General features: G+C 42.6%; 1 protein-coding gene across 1 annotated transcript in view; it reads left to right on the forward strand.

Annotated features, from left to right (window-relative positions):
• Positions 1-19,205, forward strand: part of cacna1ab (calcium channel, voltage-dependent, P/Q type, alpha 1A subunit, b) — a 95,942-nt gene that overhangs the window by 62,564 nt on the left and 14,173 nt on the right. The window contains exons 26-41 of the mRNA XM_028413053.1: positions 1,021-1,120; positions 1,207-1,367; positions 1,632-1,769; positions 1,867-2,068; positions 2,155-2,319; positions 2,409-2,519; positions 2,889-2,972; positions 5,583-5,699; positions 5,788-5,853; positions 6,034-6,131; positions 6,210-6,360; positions 6,490-6,617; positions 7,171-7,267; positions 14,097-14,202; positions 14,535-14,642; positions 15,926-16,026. Coding sequence (XP_028268854.1) covers positions 1,021-1,120; positions 1,207-1,367; positions 1,632-1,769; positions 1,867-2,068; positions 2,155-2,319; positions 2,409-2,519; positions 2,889-2,972; positions 5,583-5,699; positions 5,788-5,853; positions 6,034-6,131; positions 6,210-6,360; positions 6,490-6,617; positions 7,171-7,267; positions 14,097-14,202; positions 14,535-14,642; positions 15,926-16,026 — 1,933 coding nt within the window. The remainder of the gene's footprint in view (positions 1-1,020; positions 1,121-1,206; positions 1,368-1,631; positions 1,770-1,866; positions 2,069-2,154; positions 2,320-2,408; positions 2,520-2,888; positions 2,973-5,582; positions 5,700-5,787; positions 5,854-6,033; positions 6,132-6,209; positions 6,361-6,489; positions 6,618-7,170; positions 7,268-14,096; positions 14,203-14,534; positions 14,643-15,925; positions 16,027-19,205) is intronic.

Genomic DNA, 19,205 nt, shown 5'->3' on the forward strand with positions numbered 1-19,205 from the left:
GGCTCTGACTCAATCAATCAGCATCGAATTGAATTGTCTTAAGTTTTCTGTCACAGGAACTGAGTTCATAGTTAAAGAGCGAGCCTTGATGGACGACCTCTCTTCTGCTCAGTCTTGGCAGGCATCCAGGTGCCTCCTGCCTTTTTTTCTTTTTTTTTTTTTTTTTTTTAAATGGCCCATCCACTTACTATAAAGATCAACTCAGCTATTTACTCCCTTGACACCCCAATTTTTCCTCGCTGATATTGGTGTACCGGCATAGAAATCATGAGCACGACCTTTAAAACACACGACTTGAAGAGGTTTGTCTTTTGGCCTTTAGCAGTCCCGTCGTTCTCATGGCTCACTCGCCATTGGTGTTTATTTGTGTCATGACATGTGATGCCGTGTTCCATGTACGACATCACATGTCCAAATGATCACATGTCTTGCATAGCCTCCGTCCTTAACAGACAAAAGAGACCTTGAAATTTGGCTTTCAGTAAGAGGAAGCTATGTGAAACCTATCCGAATCCGTCCATTTAGTATTGACAAATCCAGGATTATATCGACATAATCCTCACGCTTCATGTTTCCACATCTGAAATGCCCATTTCTTCCGAAACACTGACCAGCGTATCACTGAAAAAGAAAGAAAGAGGTTTGGCTGGGCACTCTGCCGGGAGATGCCTGTCAATATGGAATGTGTGAATGTCTTGACAGTGAGGACTATAATGATGGATGCTTCGTGAAGTCCATGAAACCAAATGATCATGCTCTCTCCCACTGGTTTCATGTTTGAAGCAGCCTTCTTCTTTTTTTCTGCAGAACAAGATAATGTTAGACTTTATACTGTCCACACAAATGCGATGTACTTTTCCATTCACTGTCCACTTTCAGGACATATCCCTCAGCTCTATTGAACACTAAAAGTATGGTTGTTAAATGATAGCAAAAGGGTTTGGTAAGACCTTTATGCAATTATTATGTTTGTTCATTCCTTCTCTTTAATGCTATCTTTGTCCCCTGGCTGAACTCTAGGGGGAGCAGCAAAGGCAAAGACATCAGTACCATCAAATCCCTTCGTGTGCTGAGGGTACTACGTCCACTTAAGACCATCAAACGTCTCCCCAAGTTAAAGGTAGGCCTCCCATCAGTGTTGTGTAAATGCTCTAGTGTGATGGCTGATCGATCTGTATTGATAATATCCCTTTCTTTGCCTTGCAGGCTGTCTTTGACTGTGTGGTCAACTCACTAAAGAATGTGCTGAACATCCTGATTGTCTACATGCTCTTCATGTTCATCTTTGCTGTGGTGGCTGTGCAGCTGTTCAAAGGTCGATTCTTCTACTGCACGGACGAATCCAAAGAGTTTGAGCGCGATTGCAGGTTGGTTTAGAGTCTCACTGTTCTCACCACAGTAAAAAAACTTACAATATCACTGCCAAATCTGCCATGGATTTGCTTCTGTGTGTGATGTAAAGGCACTGTGTGTGTTGCTCCAGACAATAAATACTGCAACTAGTTAAGCAGTTGCTGCCACCTAGTGGAGTTTAATGTGTATTTCAACAAACTGTTTTATTCAGTTTAAACACAGAAACATGCTTTCCTGGATGTTTGTCAGTGACTAACATCTTGTGTGTTTTCCTTCAGGGGCGAGTACTTAGTGTATGATAAGGATGAGGTTAAAGCTCAGAAGCGGGAGTGGAAGAAGTACGATTTCCACTACGACAACGTGGCTTGGGCCTTGCTCACCCTCTTCACTGTCTCCACTGGAGAGGGGTGGCCACAGTGAGTGGATTGCACACACACAAACATACATTGGTTTATTGCATTTTTTGATTGTATTTTGATGACCTTTTTTCCTGCCTCTTTTCCTCATTATCAGAGTGTTAAAACACTCAGTGGACTCCACTTATGAGAATCAGGGCCCGAGCCCAGGTTACAGGATGGAAATGTCCATCTTTTACGTGGTGTACTTCGTTGTCTTCCCCTTCTTCTTCGTAAACATCTTTGTGGCTCTCATCATCATCACCTTCCAGGAACAGGGGGATAAGATGATGGAGGACTATAGCTTAGAAAAGAATGAGGTGAGGATTAGGAATGCTCTGTGTGCTTTTTATTTTTCTGTAACTGTACATTAACACTTCACTTCTCCTTCCTCCTGCTTCTTTAGAGAGCCTGTATAGATTTTGCCATTAATGCCAGGCCTTTGACTCGCCACATGCCTAAAAACAAACTAAGCTTCCAGTATCGCATGTGGCAGTTTGTGGTGTCTCCGCCCTTTGAGTACAGCATCATGGCTCTAATCGCGCTCAACACCATCGTCCTGATGATGAAGGTATGAATTGGACTTGTGGAGTATTCTCTTCTTTTTTTCTCATATCAGCAGATGACCTTAAATATATATATTGTTTTGTGTATCCGCAGTTTGACGGTGCATCAGAAACCTACGATAACGTCCTGAAGAACCTCAACATCGTCTTCACTACCTTCTTCTTTATGGAGTCGGTTCTTAAGATCATTGCTTTTGGCCCTCTGGTAAGACTAAACACAAACACGAAGCATCCACATACACAACCGCTCTTCCTACTTATCTAGGTTGACCCAGTCTATATGCTCCAGTGTTTCATCCTATTATTCATTTATAAAGCGAGTTATTTTGGTAGACAGATCTAGAGCATGCTCTTCCTTTCCCTGAGAAAAAAAAAACCAGAGCACACTGTGTTGCGCAGCAATCATGCTACCAGCCTCCTTTCGCCTTGTCTCCATGGTAACAAAACACAGTTTAGCCAGGGGCATGTTCCTTAGCGCCCCCTAGCCGCATATCTGTGAAGATGAAGTTAGCTACCTTACACATGTCTCATCTTCTCATTGGACACCTTTCACTTTCTGTCTCTTTCCAAACAGAATTACTTCAGAGATGCCTGGAACATTTTTGATTTTGTGTCAGTCCTCGGAAGCATCACTGACATATTAGTGACAGAACTTGGGGTAAGTGCTGTGCAGTGTTTGGATGAACTTTTTGTCACATGAAACTGGTTATGTTTATCAAATACACGTGCAAATGCCATGAATTAGAATGGATACATGAAATCTGATTTCTATAGTCCGTAAGTTGTCATGTAGACACACAAAGTGAGGCTGAAGGAATAGTAGACAGCTACTGGATTAAACATACACTACACAGCTGTGGGTGTGCTTTTAGGTGAATGTAACTAGAGAAAAGACCCTTGATGGATTGTTTCATTGGCTACATTAGACTGCTTTTATCCTGCTGTTGTGTGTAAACCCATGCCTCTCTCACTGTTGTTTTTTTAATGTCTTACAGTTTGTCTGTGCTTGATTCTGTAAATATGTGCATAATAGAACTGTGGAAACAAGACTCAATATTTGTGGAGTTCAGCTTCAGCCTCTCTCTGTTGTTTAGACATTTGGATGCTTCATCACTGATTCTTATTGTCTTGTCCTCATTCACTTTGAGTAGCTAAGCAGTAAGTACTGCAATTGAACTATGTTTGCAGATCATTAAAGACACCCTCCGGTCATGTTGAAGGTGCAAATTGTACATGTTTGATTGATTTAGTTCTGTCAGGATAATGTCAGGTTGTGTCTCCTTAAGAGCTGCTTAAACACTAGTCCAATCCAAATCAAAATGATTCATCCCCTGAACAGATGTAAGAGCACATACTCTCATTCTTTCAAATGCTCTTATAACATTTGCTAAATATAATGTAAAGGCATCAAAGAGAGGCTGAATATATTTTGTTTTAAATGAACTGTTGCTGTTGTTAGCTGTCTGCCGTTGTAATGACACTCATAATGATTCCGTCTTCCTCTTCTATCTCTTTACATGCTTTCTTTAAACCTCTCTACTTTGTTGGCGCCCTACGCCCCTCCCACTCCCTCCTCCTCTAATTAAAAAAAAAAATCCATCCAATCAAAATGCACTATGAAATCCTTCATCGTGTTTTCCATCCGTGCTGCGCCATGACATGTGTCGGTGGTGCTGTGATGATGATGATGAAAATGATGGTGATGGTGTGTGTTTCGCCCCATGCCCCTGCCCAATAAAACACACAACCAACCCCCCACCACCTCCTCCCCACCCCCACCCTCCCAAAAAAATAAATAAAAAATCTGTCACCCACTCACAATGTACACCAATTCACCAAAAAAAAAAAAAAACTCCTTCCCCCATTCATCTTTCTACATCTTCGCACATGTAGAATCTGGTTGGTTTGTAATTTATCTCTCAAAGCTTTCTGCTGCATCCTCATTGGCCATGTGTAACCCACCCCCTCTCACTGCAGTTCATTTCTTACCCCCAGCTGCTGCTCCCACATGAGCAGTCTTCACCCCTGACCCCAGTGCATGCGCTTCCTGGATGATGACCTTGTAAACTCTTTTTACCTGATAGTGAGGTTACACTGACAGGAGCTTTTGTCTTGCACATACAGTAGCCTTTATTATAGTATGTACAATATTATAGTGTTACAGTAGTTTGGTATTGTTTCATTATAACAGATTATTATATATAGATGGATAGTGCTCTTAGCTCGAATATCATTATTATTATTATGTAACGTATTTATAGCAATTCATATTCAGGTCATATTCACTAAGACAGTATAAAGATGTAGATATTACATAATAAATAAAATCTTTTCTTAGTGCAACTGAAGAAGTGAATGTTTGAGTCAGAGCTTCTGATGTGCTCGGCCCCTCTGGCCCCTGCTGGTCTGCATGTAGGCCAGTCCCTTCTTCAGAAAAGTATGCTGCCATGCCAAGCCATGCCTGCACCGAGGCTGCTCGCTAGTGTCCCTCCCCACCTCTTTCTTCCCCTCCCTCCTCTTCCTGCCTTGCCTGTCAACCACAAAATACCAGTCTCACCAGGGAGTTTGGCTGTTGTTATGTTACATCTTTCTCTGAAGATGAACCTGTTGACCTGTTCTTATTTGACTTTTATAACACACCAAAGATACCACAAATTTAAGCAAATGTAATAGATACTTACATGTGTATCAAAAATGAGAATTTATGAAGCTCGAAGGCTCATCCAAGTTTGAAAAATCTGGAAAATTTGAACTTTAAAAGTATCATGTTTAATGTCACAGACAAAACCCAAGCCATGCTTTTCCAAGAGTGTGTGTGTGTGTGTGTCAGTATGCCTTTGTGAATGTGTGTTTTGTGTGTCTGTGTGTGTGTCAGTGCGGTTGACAGGCAACGTGCACCGTGTTCCATCTTGTGTGGCCTGCTTGCCCCCCCCAGAGATCAGTGCATTTGGTTCTTTAAAAAAAGCGTTTTGCTGTACCAGATTGGATGATGACCTTTAAACTCTTTGAAATATGATTTTCATTTTTTTTCCTTTCCTTCCGTTGTCTTCTGTTTTTGTCTTTTCTCTGTCTTTCTCTCATTTGTACTTGTATTAAGAGCCATTATGTTTGCAGTTGGATCGGTTTGTTTGTTTATCTCTTCCTCTCTCCCTCTCTCTGTCCTCGCTTTCTCCCGCTGTCGATTTTGGTTTTTGTGTTTGGGTAGAAGAGCTTTGTGCAAATATTGTGTGTTTGCTGAAACTGATTGTACTTTTCCTTTTTGCTGTAGAATAATTTCATCAACTTGAGCTTCCTGAGGTTGTTCAGAGCAGCTCGTCTCATCAAGTTGCTGAGACAGGGAGAGACCATCCGCATCCTGCTGTGGACGTTCGTCCAGTCCTTCAAGGTACTCAGCTGTGAACTGATACACACATAAACACAATCACAAAACTTTGAATGGCACAGACGAATACTTCTGGTCTCTGCTCCTATAGGCTCTGCCATACGTGTGTCTGCTCATTGCCATGCTCTTCTTCATCTACGCCATCATTGGCATGCAGGTGAGTGAGGACTGCAGGGTCTTCTCTTTTTTTTTTATTTTGGTAGGATTTATGTTTTTACACTTTCCGTGAAAGTTGTGCAGCTTAAATCATTTTTTTGTTTTGTCTTAGTCAGCACCAGAATTCCCTCAAACTGTTTGTTGTTTTCCACTGTGTGTCTGTGTGTGTTTGTTTGTGTAGCTGTTTGGAAACCTTGCACTGGATAAGGAGGGAGAGAGTGCTATTAATGAGCACAATAACTTCAGAACCTTCATCATGGCCCTGATGCTGCTGTTCAGGTATGTCTGTCAGCCTTTTCTTCTTCTTCTATTGTTTTAGTTGTTGTTGGTTATTAATGAATTTCTGTCCTCACGCAGGAGTGCGACGGGTGAGGCATGGCATGACATCATGTTGGCTTGCCTAGGTGGTAAGGAATGCGATCCAGACTCAGGAAACACAGAACCCGAGTGTGGCAGCACCTTCGCCTACACCTACTTTGTCTCCTTCATCTTTCTCTGCTCTTTTTTGGTGAGAAAAAAAAAAACACTGGATGTCCCTGTAGTATGTGGATTTTTACATTAAATAGAGCTTCTTGATGCTAATAAACATTTAGTTTCTTCTTGTGGTGTAAATATTTTTCTACCTTCACGGTTCCAGATGCTGAATCTGTTTGTGGCCGTCATCATGGACAATTTTGAGTACCTGACTAGAGACTCCTCTATCCTGGGGCCGCATCACCTGGACGAGTATGTAAGGATATGGGCCGAGTACGACCCCGCCGCCTGGTGAGTGGCTCATACTTACACGTTTGCAGGAACACAGTCATACAAATGTAGACACACACATGAAGTATAAAGTGTAGATATACACATTCAGCACTGATGTGCAATGTAAAACAAAGTTAGCCTACACAAATGCTTTTACAGATTTGTGCTGAATGTAAAGTAACATAACCCTTGACTTTCTCTCCCGTCCCAAAACGAGACAAAGACTGATGTCATTGTCTCATCTGAGACGTGTGGTGGTGAAACAGCATCTACATCCTGTGATATTAGGAGTCACAGCTGGTCTGCCTGAGCAAGCAGCCGTCTTCCTGTCTTTCCCTTTTACTGCCTTCTTTCTCAAATTGCTCAGTTGAAATGAATGTAACCCTTCCCTTTGTAATGTGTGTGTCTGTGTGCATGAGAGGAAGGTTTTCTTAGTGTAAATAAATGCTCTCTTCTTTCCTACTTTCTTTTTCTTATCTCCTCTTCTGCCGCTCTCTTTATTTCTTTCTCTCTTTCTCTGTAAATAGTGTGTTCCCTTACCTAACCTCCCCTCCTTGTATTTTTCTTGCAGCGGGCGCATACATTATAAGGATATGTACAGTTTATTGCGAGTTATCTCCCCTCCTCTGGGCCTTGGCAAGAAATGCCCACATAGGGTGGCCTGCAAGGTTTGGACCAAACCCCTAAAGCACAAACTTAAACGCAACCTGCTCGCCTTTAAGAGACTGGAATGAATGTCGCTCTTTATCACTTTGAAAACAAATTCTTTCCAACTTCAACCTTTTATTTCCATGTGGTTTGATTCTTTTGCATTATTCTGTTGTTTTAAGCTCATTTCACCATTGAATCATTTTTAGGGGGGGGGGGGGGTACTTCTGTTGTATATGCATTCTGACATGACAATGAGAATGTTTGGGACAATGCAGAAATGCACACACACACTCTTGTACACACACACACACACACCGACAGCGGTGTGTGAAGCATGAGGTGGTGCACTGCACTTGCTATTGTCTTCTGACTGAACGCTGGGAAAATGACACTGATGTGTTGACTTTTTTTAATTCAGTATTATGTAAACACTTAGAGTCTAAACTCCAGTCAGCCATTGTCTTTTATTTCTGCTTGCTGTCTAATTTTGCCTGGGCAGAAAATGGTCGAGCAATGTGCATTGTTCTTGTTTGAGTTGGGGTTTTGGGAGAGGGAGGCAGGGTTACTTGAGTGCAGAGACACACACACACAGAGGGTTTGGCCTACATACTGTTTAACATGCTAAGCTTTATTAGCTGTTAGCTAAGACAGTGTTTTCCAGCCATGTGTTAAACCTCAAAAGTCTGCAAACTTTGAATATTGTCAGCTGATCCCATTGAAAAATACACAGATAAGTGTAGATTGATGCAGCACGTTTGAAATATTACATATTAAAACCACTGATTGCAGATTTGTAATGTGACGCTGGAATAATTCTGGTGAATTGTAGCAAAATGAAGCAGCAACATTAAAACAGTGTTGTTTTTAATATTAATAAGAGCTTACATATGTGGCATTAAGTAAGTGTTAGGAGCCCTTTTCATATAATAAACCCATCATTGCAAATCACTGATGCAGTGCAATGAACACAGGCCAAGTTTAAAATGTGTCCATATAGCTTTTTTTCTTTTCTGAAAGAAAAGTGCTGAAAGGACAATAATGCTGCATGTGCGTTTCTATGACAACCATATTTGACAACATAACTATGTTAACCACCAACATTTAGATTTGGCTTTATTTTTACTTGACATAACGCTTTTACTTCTTTTGTTTTCGGTTACCAGGGTGATGAGTTCCATCCATATGATTGGTCCCCTAAAAAGACAACTGCACCGAGGCTGCACAAAAACTTTAGAGCTCTCTAAAAAAAGATGTCACTCACTCTTTGTACTCCTTACTGAGATAAGACAACAACACTATGTGGACACATCCCATATGGAACATGCCTCTTATTCTGCATTTACAATAGAACTTTAATTCCCTTTGATTATGTTTATGGTGAATACACCACTCACATACCAAAGACTTGTGGAGGCACACATGAGCTGAGACTTTTAGATAAAGATGGCCAAACCTGCTTTGTTTGTGGCTCTGCTGTATGGGAAAAGAAGGAAAGGGGCAGGGTGTGTGTGTGGTATGGGGCAAGGACTCTGGACATACAAAGGTCTTGTGTCCACCAGGTTCCTCTTAACAACTACCTGTTGTGTCGACAGATGTTCATGGAAAGAACTCGTGACATGTGGATTTGCTTTTTGCTTGTCTCTTTTAAGCTGCAGTTCCACAAACACATGCAATAGGCATTGCCCAATTTTCCATTGTGTTGTTAATTAATAGTTTAAAACCCATGCTATCTGTTTGGGCAGCAGATTTGTGTTCACGTTGTGGTGCTGTGCACCAACTAAGTGATAGTAGAGGTGTTTGCCATTTGTGAAGTGGTTGTCATGCTTATCTACAGTTAGCTCAGCAGTTCCAGGAAGGACCCAAGTAAAGTGACTCTCTGTCTACTTCTTGACACCATTGTAATGAAGGTGGAAAGAGAAATCTCACAAGCCAAACTATTTGCAAACCTGATTCCACTAAGGCTTTTTTTGTGTTGGGTTATCACTGTCGGGGTGTCACATCCCTTCATTGTCATTAGGAAGGGTTCCCCTGAACATCTGAAGGCCCAGCTGTAGGCAGAGGCTCCTGGTGGACACGCAGCCTCAGTAAAGGACTGCATTGACTTGTCACTGTGACTCACTCCGATCTCTGCAGCGGTGCTTTTCTTTGCCTGCTAGAAGCCCCGCTGCCAGTTCTATTCGAGCGGCGAAAGGGCCAAGACCAAAAAAAAACAGAAAATCCAAATCCCCTTTTCACCTCGCATAGAACGGTATCTCAACAGCAACTAACTAAACTAAATAACACCTCCTCCTACAATCCTCCCCTCCTTCCCAAACCTTTCTCCCCCCCTTCCTTCCTCTCCTCACCCTTACCTACTGATAAACCAGACTAGAAGCCACGTAACACACCCCCTCGTTCTCTCTCGTTCTCTTTCTTTCTCTTTTTCTTCTCACCACAGCAACCACATATCCACAGCGATCAAAACAATAACCTCTGTGTATTTGTTTCCCCTTCTTCCTTTCCTTTGTCGGTTTCTTTCTTTTTTTGTCCTCACGTCTCCTCCCCCAATCACACCTCTGTGGGTCTGCGTCCTTCCCCTTTATTCCTCCCTCTTCCTGACCCTCATTGTTTTGTTTTCTTTCGTTTTCACGTCGTCCGTCTTTGTTTGTTTTGTCCGTCGTGTGTTGGTGTACGCGTGCTGAATGCGTGTGTGCATGTGACGTATGTGTGTGTATGTTTGTGGCCACCCCAGCGGCCGGATCAGTTACACAGACATGTATCAGATGCTAAGACACATGTGTCCGCCGCTAGGCCTCGGGAAGAGGTGTCCCGCCCGGGTCGCCTATAAGGTAGACTCGCCCCCCACCTTACCCCACCGCTCCCCTCAACCACCACCCACGTCCCTCCTCCCATCATTCCTTTCTTTCCTCCTTCCCAACCTCTCATCTCCGTCCTTAAACCTCCCCATCGCTGGGGAGGAGAACCTCTTCTTTCTCACCCCCTTGTCCTGTTTCCCTCTTGTCCTCTTCGCCCCTCTCTCCTCTCCTCCACGCCCCCCCAACCCCTTACCTCCTCCCAGCGGTGTTCTCCTCATTGTCTGTTAGTGGTGGTTGTGGTGGTGGTGAGCGCTGTCCTCTCTTCTTTCTCTCCGACCGCGGGGATGGAGGGATGGGCTTTTGTCGTGCAGTGAAGTGAAGTGATAGTGGAGTGGTAGTCAGTCCTCTTTCTTTTTTTTCCCTCCCGTCAGGCCGCAGGAGTAAGGGAACAGAGGAGGCTTTGCCAGTCCTTCTGCAACCTGCACGGACGCACAAGAACGCACATGACTAAACCCAGTCAGGAAAATGTAGTTCGAGCACAGACATAACAGATGGTTTCCCCTTTTCCACAGCCAAGTAAAGAGATTAGAAAAAGAAAAAACAACTTTATTCATGGTTCTAAATGACATAGCTGCATCTTGCAGTAAACCTATAAGAAGTAATGTGTTGTCACTACAGCCTTTTTTCATATAAACCTAACATTTAGGCAAAAAATATAATATAAAAATAATCAATTGCATCCGGCACAAGTTTGTCTTTGAATAGCTTTGAGACGGATTTAGATTAGCATAAAGCAGCATTACATCCTACCTGTTCTTTTTGGTGGCTCTGGAAACATATTCTATCTATTGTTTAATAAGAATACATACAAACACTATCTAATGTCGTATTAGTATATTGTAATCAGGGTGATATGTATACACAGTGCAGCTCTGCTTACGATGCAGGTACAGAAGGATCAGCAAGGGTGTCTGTCTTCAGTCCTCTGTGTCTCTTTTTCCTGTGGATGGCTCCACAACACACACACACACACACACACACACACACACACACATACAGTAAGTACATGATGCTATGCGCATACGTACGCAGTTTTTTTTTCTTTCTTTCTTGTTGGACCTTTATAAGATTTTTTTGATACCCAAGAAAATTATAGTGTCTTTGGCCCCTTTGTGCCTCTGACCACCAGGAAAGAGATCCGGATCCAGCATCTCAGCATTCTTTGTCTCTTTGTCCTGTTGTCGGCTCTCTCCTGCTCAACCTGTCCTCTTTGTCATTCTCTGCCTGTCCTACTGTCATCCAGATTCACCAAAACAGATTTGTGGTGCTCAAACCTCTAAAAGAAGCACCTTGACTATTTTTATATGAATCAGGAATAACCAGATTGAAGATGAGACATTTAATGACAGCTTAGTATGAGCCTTCACTTTACTCCCCTCACAAACTAGTGACCTGGCCTGATAATAATATTAAGACAGTTTCCAGCCATGTCATATATACAGTAGATCCACAAAACTGCTATCCTTAATTTTAACTGAATCTGGGTTGTTAGATCACTCTTTTTCCCTTTATTGGCCTCCCATCTTCTGTTATTGTATGTCCCCCATTTTCTCTCTCTCTTTCTCTCTTTCTGTCATTCTTCTGTCTGTCTACCTGTCTGTCCACTTGTCTTTCAGCAGTCAGGCTCCATCTTTATTCCTTCATTACATCCCTCTGTCCATCCCAGCCCACTCTGTCTCTCCTTTACCTCTCCTGTCTGTTCTTTCCTCTCTTTCTGTCTCTAGAATGTCAGCCTGTCTTGGCAGTGGCCCCCATCACATACTTCAGCCATCAAAGCCTTCCAGTGTTCATTATACCAATTTCGCCTGAAAAGTATGACTTACTGAGATAAGAAAGATCTGATGAATAGAGAGCGGAAGGTTCGACACTGATCACTCTGAAGGCAAACTTCTTGACCGTTCCCTTATTGGACACTACACCTCTCCCTTTATAAAAAAAAGTTGTGTACTGCTACAACACTTTGTTTTCTGAACTGACCTCCAAAACAATGTCAGTGTTGTTTTTAGTCTTCGTCTTTATCTCTTGTGGTGTTCTGTAATTTCCAGCCTCACTTCTTTTTTCTTTCTGTCTTTACACACACACACACACACACACACAGATCCTCTCTCCTCTCTCTAATAACTCCAACTGACCCAACTTTCTCTTGATTCCTCTTTCAGTGTTTTCACAATCTTCCTCTCCCTCCTCATTCTCCCCTTTTTATCTGTAACGACATCTCATAACTGAGCTCAGATTCACCTAGTTCAGCTCAACTAACTGCTGTCCCTACCATGTGTCCCCTTTGATAGATCCCCCCTCCCCTCCCAGCCCTCACCCTGATAGTACTATAACCACAAAGTCTGGTTGGTCCAAAACAAAACAACAGAAAGAGCATCAGTCATCTCTTTTTGATCTTCTCTATGATTTTTTTCTTCTTTCAGGGAATGCCACAACTCTAATCCTCTCTAACTCTGACACCCCCTTAAGACACTGCACCCGTTTGGCATTGAGAGAGATCTTGACTTGTACTAGCATTGCTGTCCAATTTGACTTTGATTAAGGGAGTCATGAATGTCAAAATGTAGAGAGCAAAAACAAAAGTCAGTCAGTTGGATCAATCCATTTGGATTGAGGATACTCTCTTTGCGCGGATGCACGGCTGCTTGTATTGTAAAAATGGGTTTTAAAGGGAAGTTGGGGGGGTGGTGGCCTAGATACGCGGGAACAGTCTGGGCTTAGATACTTGGAGTGAAGCAAAGGCATGATGCATGCTCTGTGTTACGTTTCGTGGGATTTTTCTATGGGGGTGTTGCGTGGTGTTGCATGCAATCCTTGCACTCTTTGTCGCATGGCTATGGGCGACATTGAGCCTGCCTTGTCTTGCCTCGCCTGTCGCCTGCCGAGCGCTGTGGATGTTGGCCGATGCCCTTTGCCTGCAGCACACTTGGCTTTGGGCATGCCCGACACTCGCACACACTCAGGAACACACAAGCATGTACACAATCCCACCGTCATCATACTACCGTGCTTGCCATCGTGAGTGCCCAACGCTCATGTTCGTAGGTAAACCCGATGGATGTCAACTGGTCAGGATAGGAACGGCAAGCGACCCCCAGCGGGCCCAGCTTGTTTCGTTCTATCTGCAGGTTTCTCTATCGGTTTTACTTAGTATAGACATGTAAAGACAGGGAACCTCTTTACAGGTAGGGGGAGCTCTATAGCAGATGCCTCAGTTAAATAAAACCACAGTAGTCTCCTGATAGATAGCAGAGTTACACCAGTGATACTGTTATTGTTCTCCAGTTGACCTATTTTGTCTCCAAAGGACTCCAATTAAGCGCTCTTAATTGCAGTCTGTGCAAATACTTGTGTGTAGTTGGGCGGGGAGGGATGCTGGGTGGGAGGGGGTTGGGTGGGGTCGGTGTATGTGTACTGTTATATATATTTATCTATATGTGTGTACAAACAGAGATGTGTAAATGCGCTCAGGCATTCACACATTTAGGGAACATGGGCACAGGTTGGGTCGGAGCTAATTTTGGCTCCGATTGTTCTTCCTTGTGGTTCTCGGCTCTCACAGTTGCTTAGCAGCAGATGGCCCTCGTTGGATAGCTGTGCTGTCTTGTAGAGTATCACTGGAAAGTCAGGAGACACATGTTCCTTTCATCAAACAAAAGCTTTTGAACTTGCAAATGCACAGAATGACCAAAAATGTGCAGCAGAATTAACACATAAATGCTCAGTGTAATGTACCACACATTTATTGAGAGGACCTTTGCAGTGAAATTCAGACTTGCCACCCTCACCCCAACTCTAATCTGTCTTAAGCAATAATAAACAAAAAAAATGCTGGATGAATCCAGTCCGGCTGTAATCGGCTATTGTCTATGGAGCTCTCTCAACCCCGTCCCCCTACCCCTCACCCCTACCCTTTCCTGGAGGTTCAGGCACATCGCACTTTAGCCAGGGCACACCCCTTTCTCATCCTCTCATCCTGACTGGCTCTCCACAGAGGCTGCTGCGCATGGATCTGCCGGTTGCTGATGACAACACAGTGCATTTTAACTCCACGCTCATGGCTCTGATCAGGACAGCACTGGATATAAAGATTGCAAAGGGTACGATCACAAACACAGTTATCTGTTCAGCCATGTTACCTTCCTGTCTGATGGGGAGGGCTTCTCCTCTTCTATTTTTTCTGCCTCTCTTAGATGTTGCAGTAAATGTGACAAATCTGCCAGTTAAGACATTAACAAATGACTTTTTTCTGTTTTGGGTGAATGTGTATATGTGTGAATGGATAAACACGCTTCTTTTGGGATTTTGTGCCGTTGTGTCTACTTTTTGGTCTATACCTTTCTTACCCTGTGGACAACAAATCCTGGGATGCATGCGTGTGTGCTGTTTGTGTGTACGGATGTTTGACAATCTGGGTCACGGGGACACCCAGGCGGTGCAGACAAGCACCAGATGGATGCAGAGCTGAGAAAGGAGATGATGGCTATTTGGCCAAACTTGTCGCAGAAGACTCTGGACTTGCTGGTGACACCGCACAAGGGTAAGTTGCAAGGACACAGCAGATAGTAGTGTGTGTGTGTGTGTGTATGTCCGATCACCAACTCACCAAGAGGACAGCTTTTACCAGCCAGTGTCATTCACTGCTCTGCATCTCCTGATCAGACCACAACAGAAACACACTGTGCATTCACATTCATGCATACATCCAGAGCCACACACTCTATACACACGTAGATCATGTCAGAGTGAACGCATACCCACACTGTTGATCTCTCCAGCCATTCGGATTCTGAAATCAGGGGGTGCCTGCTATAGAAGATCCTCTATAGAAGTCTTTTCACTACAGGAAGATTTTACAGTAGATGCAAATAAACCAGTATATGTCTAATCATTTTATATGAATGAATGGTCATGTTCAGGTAAACCTCTTTAGAGTATGATTTATTGATTTAACCAGAGCCTAGTGCAATCATGCATGTTAAGCAAAATATTTGCATGAGTGTAAACAAGGTTTAAGATATGCATTGTCATATCTTATGGCTCAATTAGAGTAAGAATAAGATATGTGTGGTCATATATCTTATCACATATCTACAATAAGACTTGTAGCCATGCCACTTTGAACAAGACACGACTCATTCAGGAGGAATTGACAAACAAAACAAGGCTCAATATTTTTCTGATTTTATGTGTTTCATCCGAACTCCAGGGATACATGTCTGGAGTTTTTAGAAAAAAATTGAGCTGCTGTTTTCAAAGGATCGTGTGACTGTGGTGTCCATGTGTTTCTTATTGAGGTGGCTACCATGTCCTTTGCCTTAGATAGGACAGAGTTTTTATATGATAACATAAGAGGGGAATGCCAAGTGACAGAAGTACAGCATCTGCCTGTGAAAAGACTATAAGCTTTGTCGTGTTAATAATTGTACTGTGATGTAATATTGTATTTGTCTGTTGTACACCAGCATCTAAGCTTTGCTCTGCTTCAGTTGACTTTGGTTAGACAGCTGTTAGCAATGTTGATATAAATAATACATTTAAGATTTAATATCAGCTTTTTTCTATTTAAACGGATGGCTGATCGAATATTCTGTAATTGAACCTCTGTCTACTAAAGAGGCCAATGAACGTCCACATGTGGACTTGAATTTAAAAAAAAAGAAAAACCTAGCTGTCTCAGTTGCTGGCGTATACTGCATGCTGTATTTCTATGTTGGTGGTTTGTGTGGTGTGTCTTGTCCCCCACTCCCATTCCCCCCACGGCTCAGGGTCCCATCTCACCCGGGTCTAATCTTGCAGGGTAACTTGTCATTTTCTCAGCAGCCACAGACTTGACGGTGGGCAAAATCTACGCTGCCATGATGATCATGGAATACTACCGGCAGAGCAAGACGAAAAAGCTACAGGCCCTTCGAGAGGAACAGGTAGACTCCCGTACTGCCAGTGTACAAAAAAACAAAGAAAGAAAGAAAAAATTCGTCTTTCTTCCCCTGACCCCTTATAAAGCCTCTTCCACATGCCCCTTGACTGATTCCTTTCTTCTGCTAAATATGGATTTAAATGTATACTCAGCTGCGTCTTATACATTTACATCCTTACCTCCCTGTGATGTAGCATGCCACCTGAAAATTTGCTTTTTTATGGCACCTTGTCCCTCCCCTATCCAGTCCTAGTCTTTTCCTTTGCCTGCTATTTTCAGCTAGTTTCTATTCTATTCACTGTGGCCTATATAAACATATTGAGGAGGATTTCAAAGGTTCAAATGTGGGTTTTTTTGTTGATTATATTCTGAACAACATCGATGATGATACCACATGGCCTTACCTTTTGTTCCTTGTCAGTGCACTTCCCCCTCTTGTCGATGAATGCCTTTGAGATGCACTCGCTCCCGCTGTCTCTGTATTTCCAGTCCACTCTGTGGACGTGTGAAAACATCTCTCCACTCATGCAGTACCTCCTGTTCACAGATAAAATCTCATGCCATTAAAAAAATCCACATTAGGTCAGCTTTATACATATCAACTGAAACTTTCAGAAGCTTGAAGCGAGGCATCTGGACTTATAGAGGTTTCTTGAGGACGTTTATGTGTTTGCGGACCTCAGTGGGTGGATCTCATTACTTAGGTAAGTGATGGGACATTCAGAGCTATAGTCATGTGAGTCTCTCCCAGATCTACCCACTGAGGTCCTCCAACACATAAGCCTGTTTCTCCACCAAACAGTTAGAACTAATGAAGCTGCTCGGAGGAGCAGAAAAACTTCAAGGAAACTCTACAGTCCAGATGCTTCGCCTCAAGCTTTTGAGTGGAAATGACCTGGATGACTGAGAACATATTGACTGAAACACATTTCTCCAGTTTTCAGTGGGAAGGTGTGTATTGGTGAATGGAGAGTATGTCAGTCCTTTTTCTTTCAAACAGTGCACCGTTGCAAATACAGTATGTGTTTGTATGTTCTTGAATGCAGCTATCCCATTGGACTGAAAGGACAGTTCCACACAGGCTCTCAACATCAACAGTACACAAGAACTTTAACCAGTCTGTGTGTGTCTGTCAGTCTGTCCAACCTCATCTTTACATTATCTCAACTCATTTCTTTCTCTCTTTCTTTGTGCTTTTCTTTTCCATATCTATCCATGAAGGATCAATCCACTCCTTCCACTATAATACTGTTCACAACTTCCTGAAGCATTGAAGAAAGCATCAAGACACAGAAAAATGCTCCTTCTGTTGAAACATCAATTGTGTTATTATTTTAAACAGTCTCAGCTGACCTGGGAGAACATATGTGTTTACCGATTATAAAATAGCTCCAGCAGCTCATTTCCTGCTGATAAAAAAAAACCTTTAACATACAGTATATGCCAGAGGAGAGATGGCATGAAACACTTCTAGTTTCATATTCACTCATTTAAATATTTATTGATGCTGCTAATACCACCATTCCATTGTGTTTTTAAATGAATATACTCACACCCTGCTCCCCGAAGACAAGGGAAATATTCAAGCAACTGCCACTTTGAAGTTAATGCGTTTAAATAATACATTATAATTTAATCTGTTGGGTTTATTGCTAATGACAAAATGAAACTTAAAATAGTGTAAAAATGTTTAAAACAAAACATTTAACTATGTACACACGATAATTTAGATGCTCTGTCTGTGTCTGTCTGTCTATTTTTTATATGTAGCATTGTGGCAGTGTTGACAAACTTCATGTGAAATAAAGACAACAATTTAAATTTGAAAACAATTTATGACAGAAATATCCGATCCCTGACAAAACCCTGATATATCAAATCCTATACACATAAAAGTGTCGAATTCTTCTTTTAATGTATTTTTTTTGTTGTTTTTTCAATTTTCTCTAAATTTAAAAAAAACAATCAGTGTGTTTCAAGCTCTTCACTCCTCTGTCTTTGATGATTTGTCCTTTAGACAAATAAACACAAATCAGAGGGTGGATTTTTCTTTCTTTAAAGCCTCATTTGTGTGCTTGTCACTGTTTACCTCCATCTGTTGTGTATTCCCGAAGTCTGAGCTGTCTGTTTCAGTGCTGTGCCTGCATCCTGTTGTCCCCCTTTTTGTGTGTTGTTTGACATGGTTCTGTGTCTTTGCTCTGTTGTGTAATCTTTCCCCTGGGCCTTTCTTTTCTTCATGCCACCTCTGTCCTTCTGATGCTCTCTGTTTATCCTTCCAGGAAGAAATGAGACCTTGACCTGTCAAGCTCTCCCTGTTTGGTCAATCCAGGTTGATTGTTACCAAGTTGCTCTAACCCCAAATCCATTCTCTCCAGTCTGTGTGTTTGTGAGTCTGTCTGTGTTGGTTGTTGGTGGGATGTTGAGGGAAGATTCCAGAGGCCCTCTGTGTAATCACTCAATCCTGGGACCATTCATTAATACATACGATGCTGCTGAAACATGCTCCATCAGGGCCGGCGTCGGTGCTAGATGTTCAGTGTTCATATTTTTACCATCTAAATGTTTCCAGCGCCTGACCAGGCTGTGCAAACTGAAGCTTCTCTCTCCTCGGCACTGGAGACGACAAGGGTCAGGTCTGACTTCTTAAACCTGGGGCATTTAATTGAAAAGAAGTCTTAGTGATTATCCTTAATTTGAATTTCTTCTATGAAAATGCCATTAAACAAAGTAGGCAGACCAGCCCCGAGTGTCGTTGGAGGCTTGGCTGTCTGATCAATCTGCACTCGGCATTTAGCTTCCGGGCAGTGGAGGGGCATGACACAAGCCTTAGCGGTCAGGAACCATCACCACTAAGCCACTCCTGAGAGGATCCCCTGGGAGGAAACCTGCTCTGACCTGTCTGATGGAAGCAGAAGTTGCTTTTTAATACTTTTATTTCCATAAAAAAAGCATGTTACTCAAACAGTCTTGTTTAGGGTTCACACCGATATGATTTTTGAGTCTCTTTTTTTATGTGTTTCCTGGTCCGAGACTTGTGATTTAAGAGCAATCTTACCTGAAACTCCTAAGGTAGAAGTTTCCCTCTGACACAGATCTGAGATCAGCTTTCCCTCCCTGAACATGCTGCTAAAAGCTAACACACTTTAAAGTCAGCCGTGTCCCTTTAAACGCTCCTTCAGGGTG

Source organism: Parambassis ranga, chromosome 1 (genome assembly GCF_900634625.1).
Source record: "Parambassis ranga chromosome 1, fParRan2.1, whole genome shotgun sequence".
In the NCBI taxonomy this organism is placed as follows: domain Eukaryota; kingdom Metazoa; phylum Chordata; class Actinopteri; family Ambassidae; genus Parambassis; species Parambassis ranga.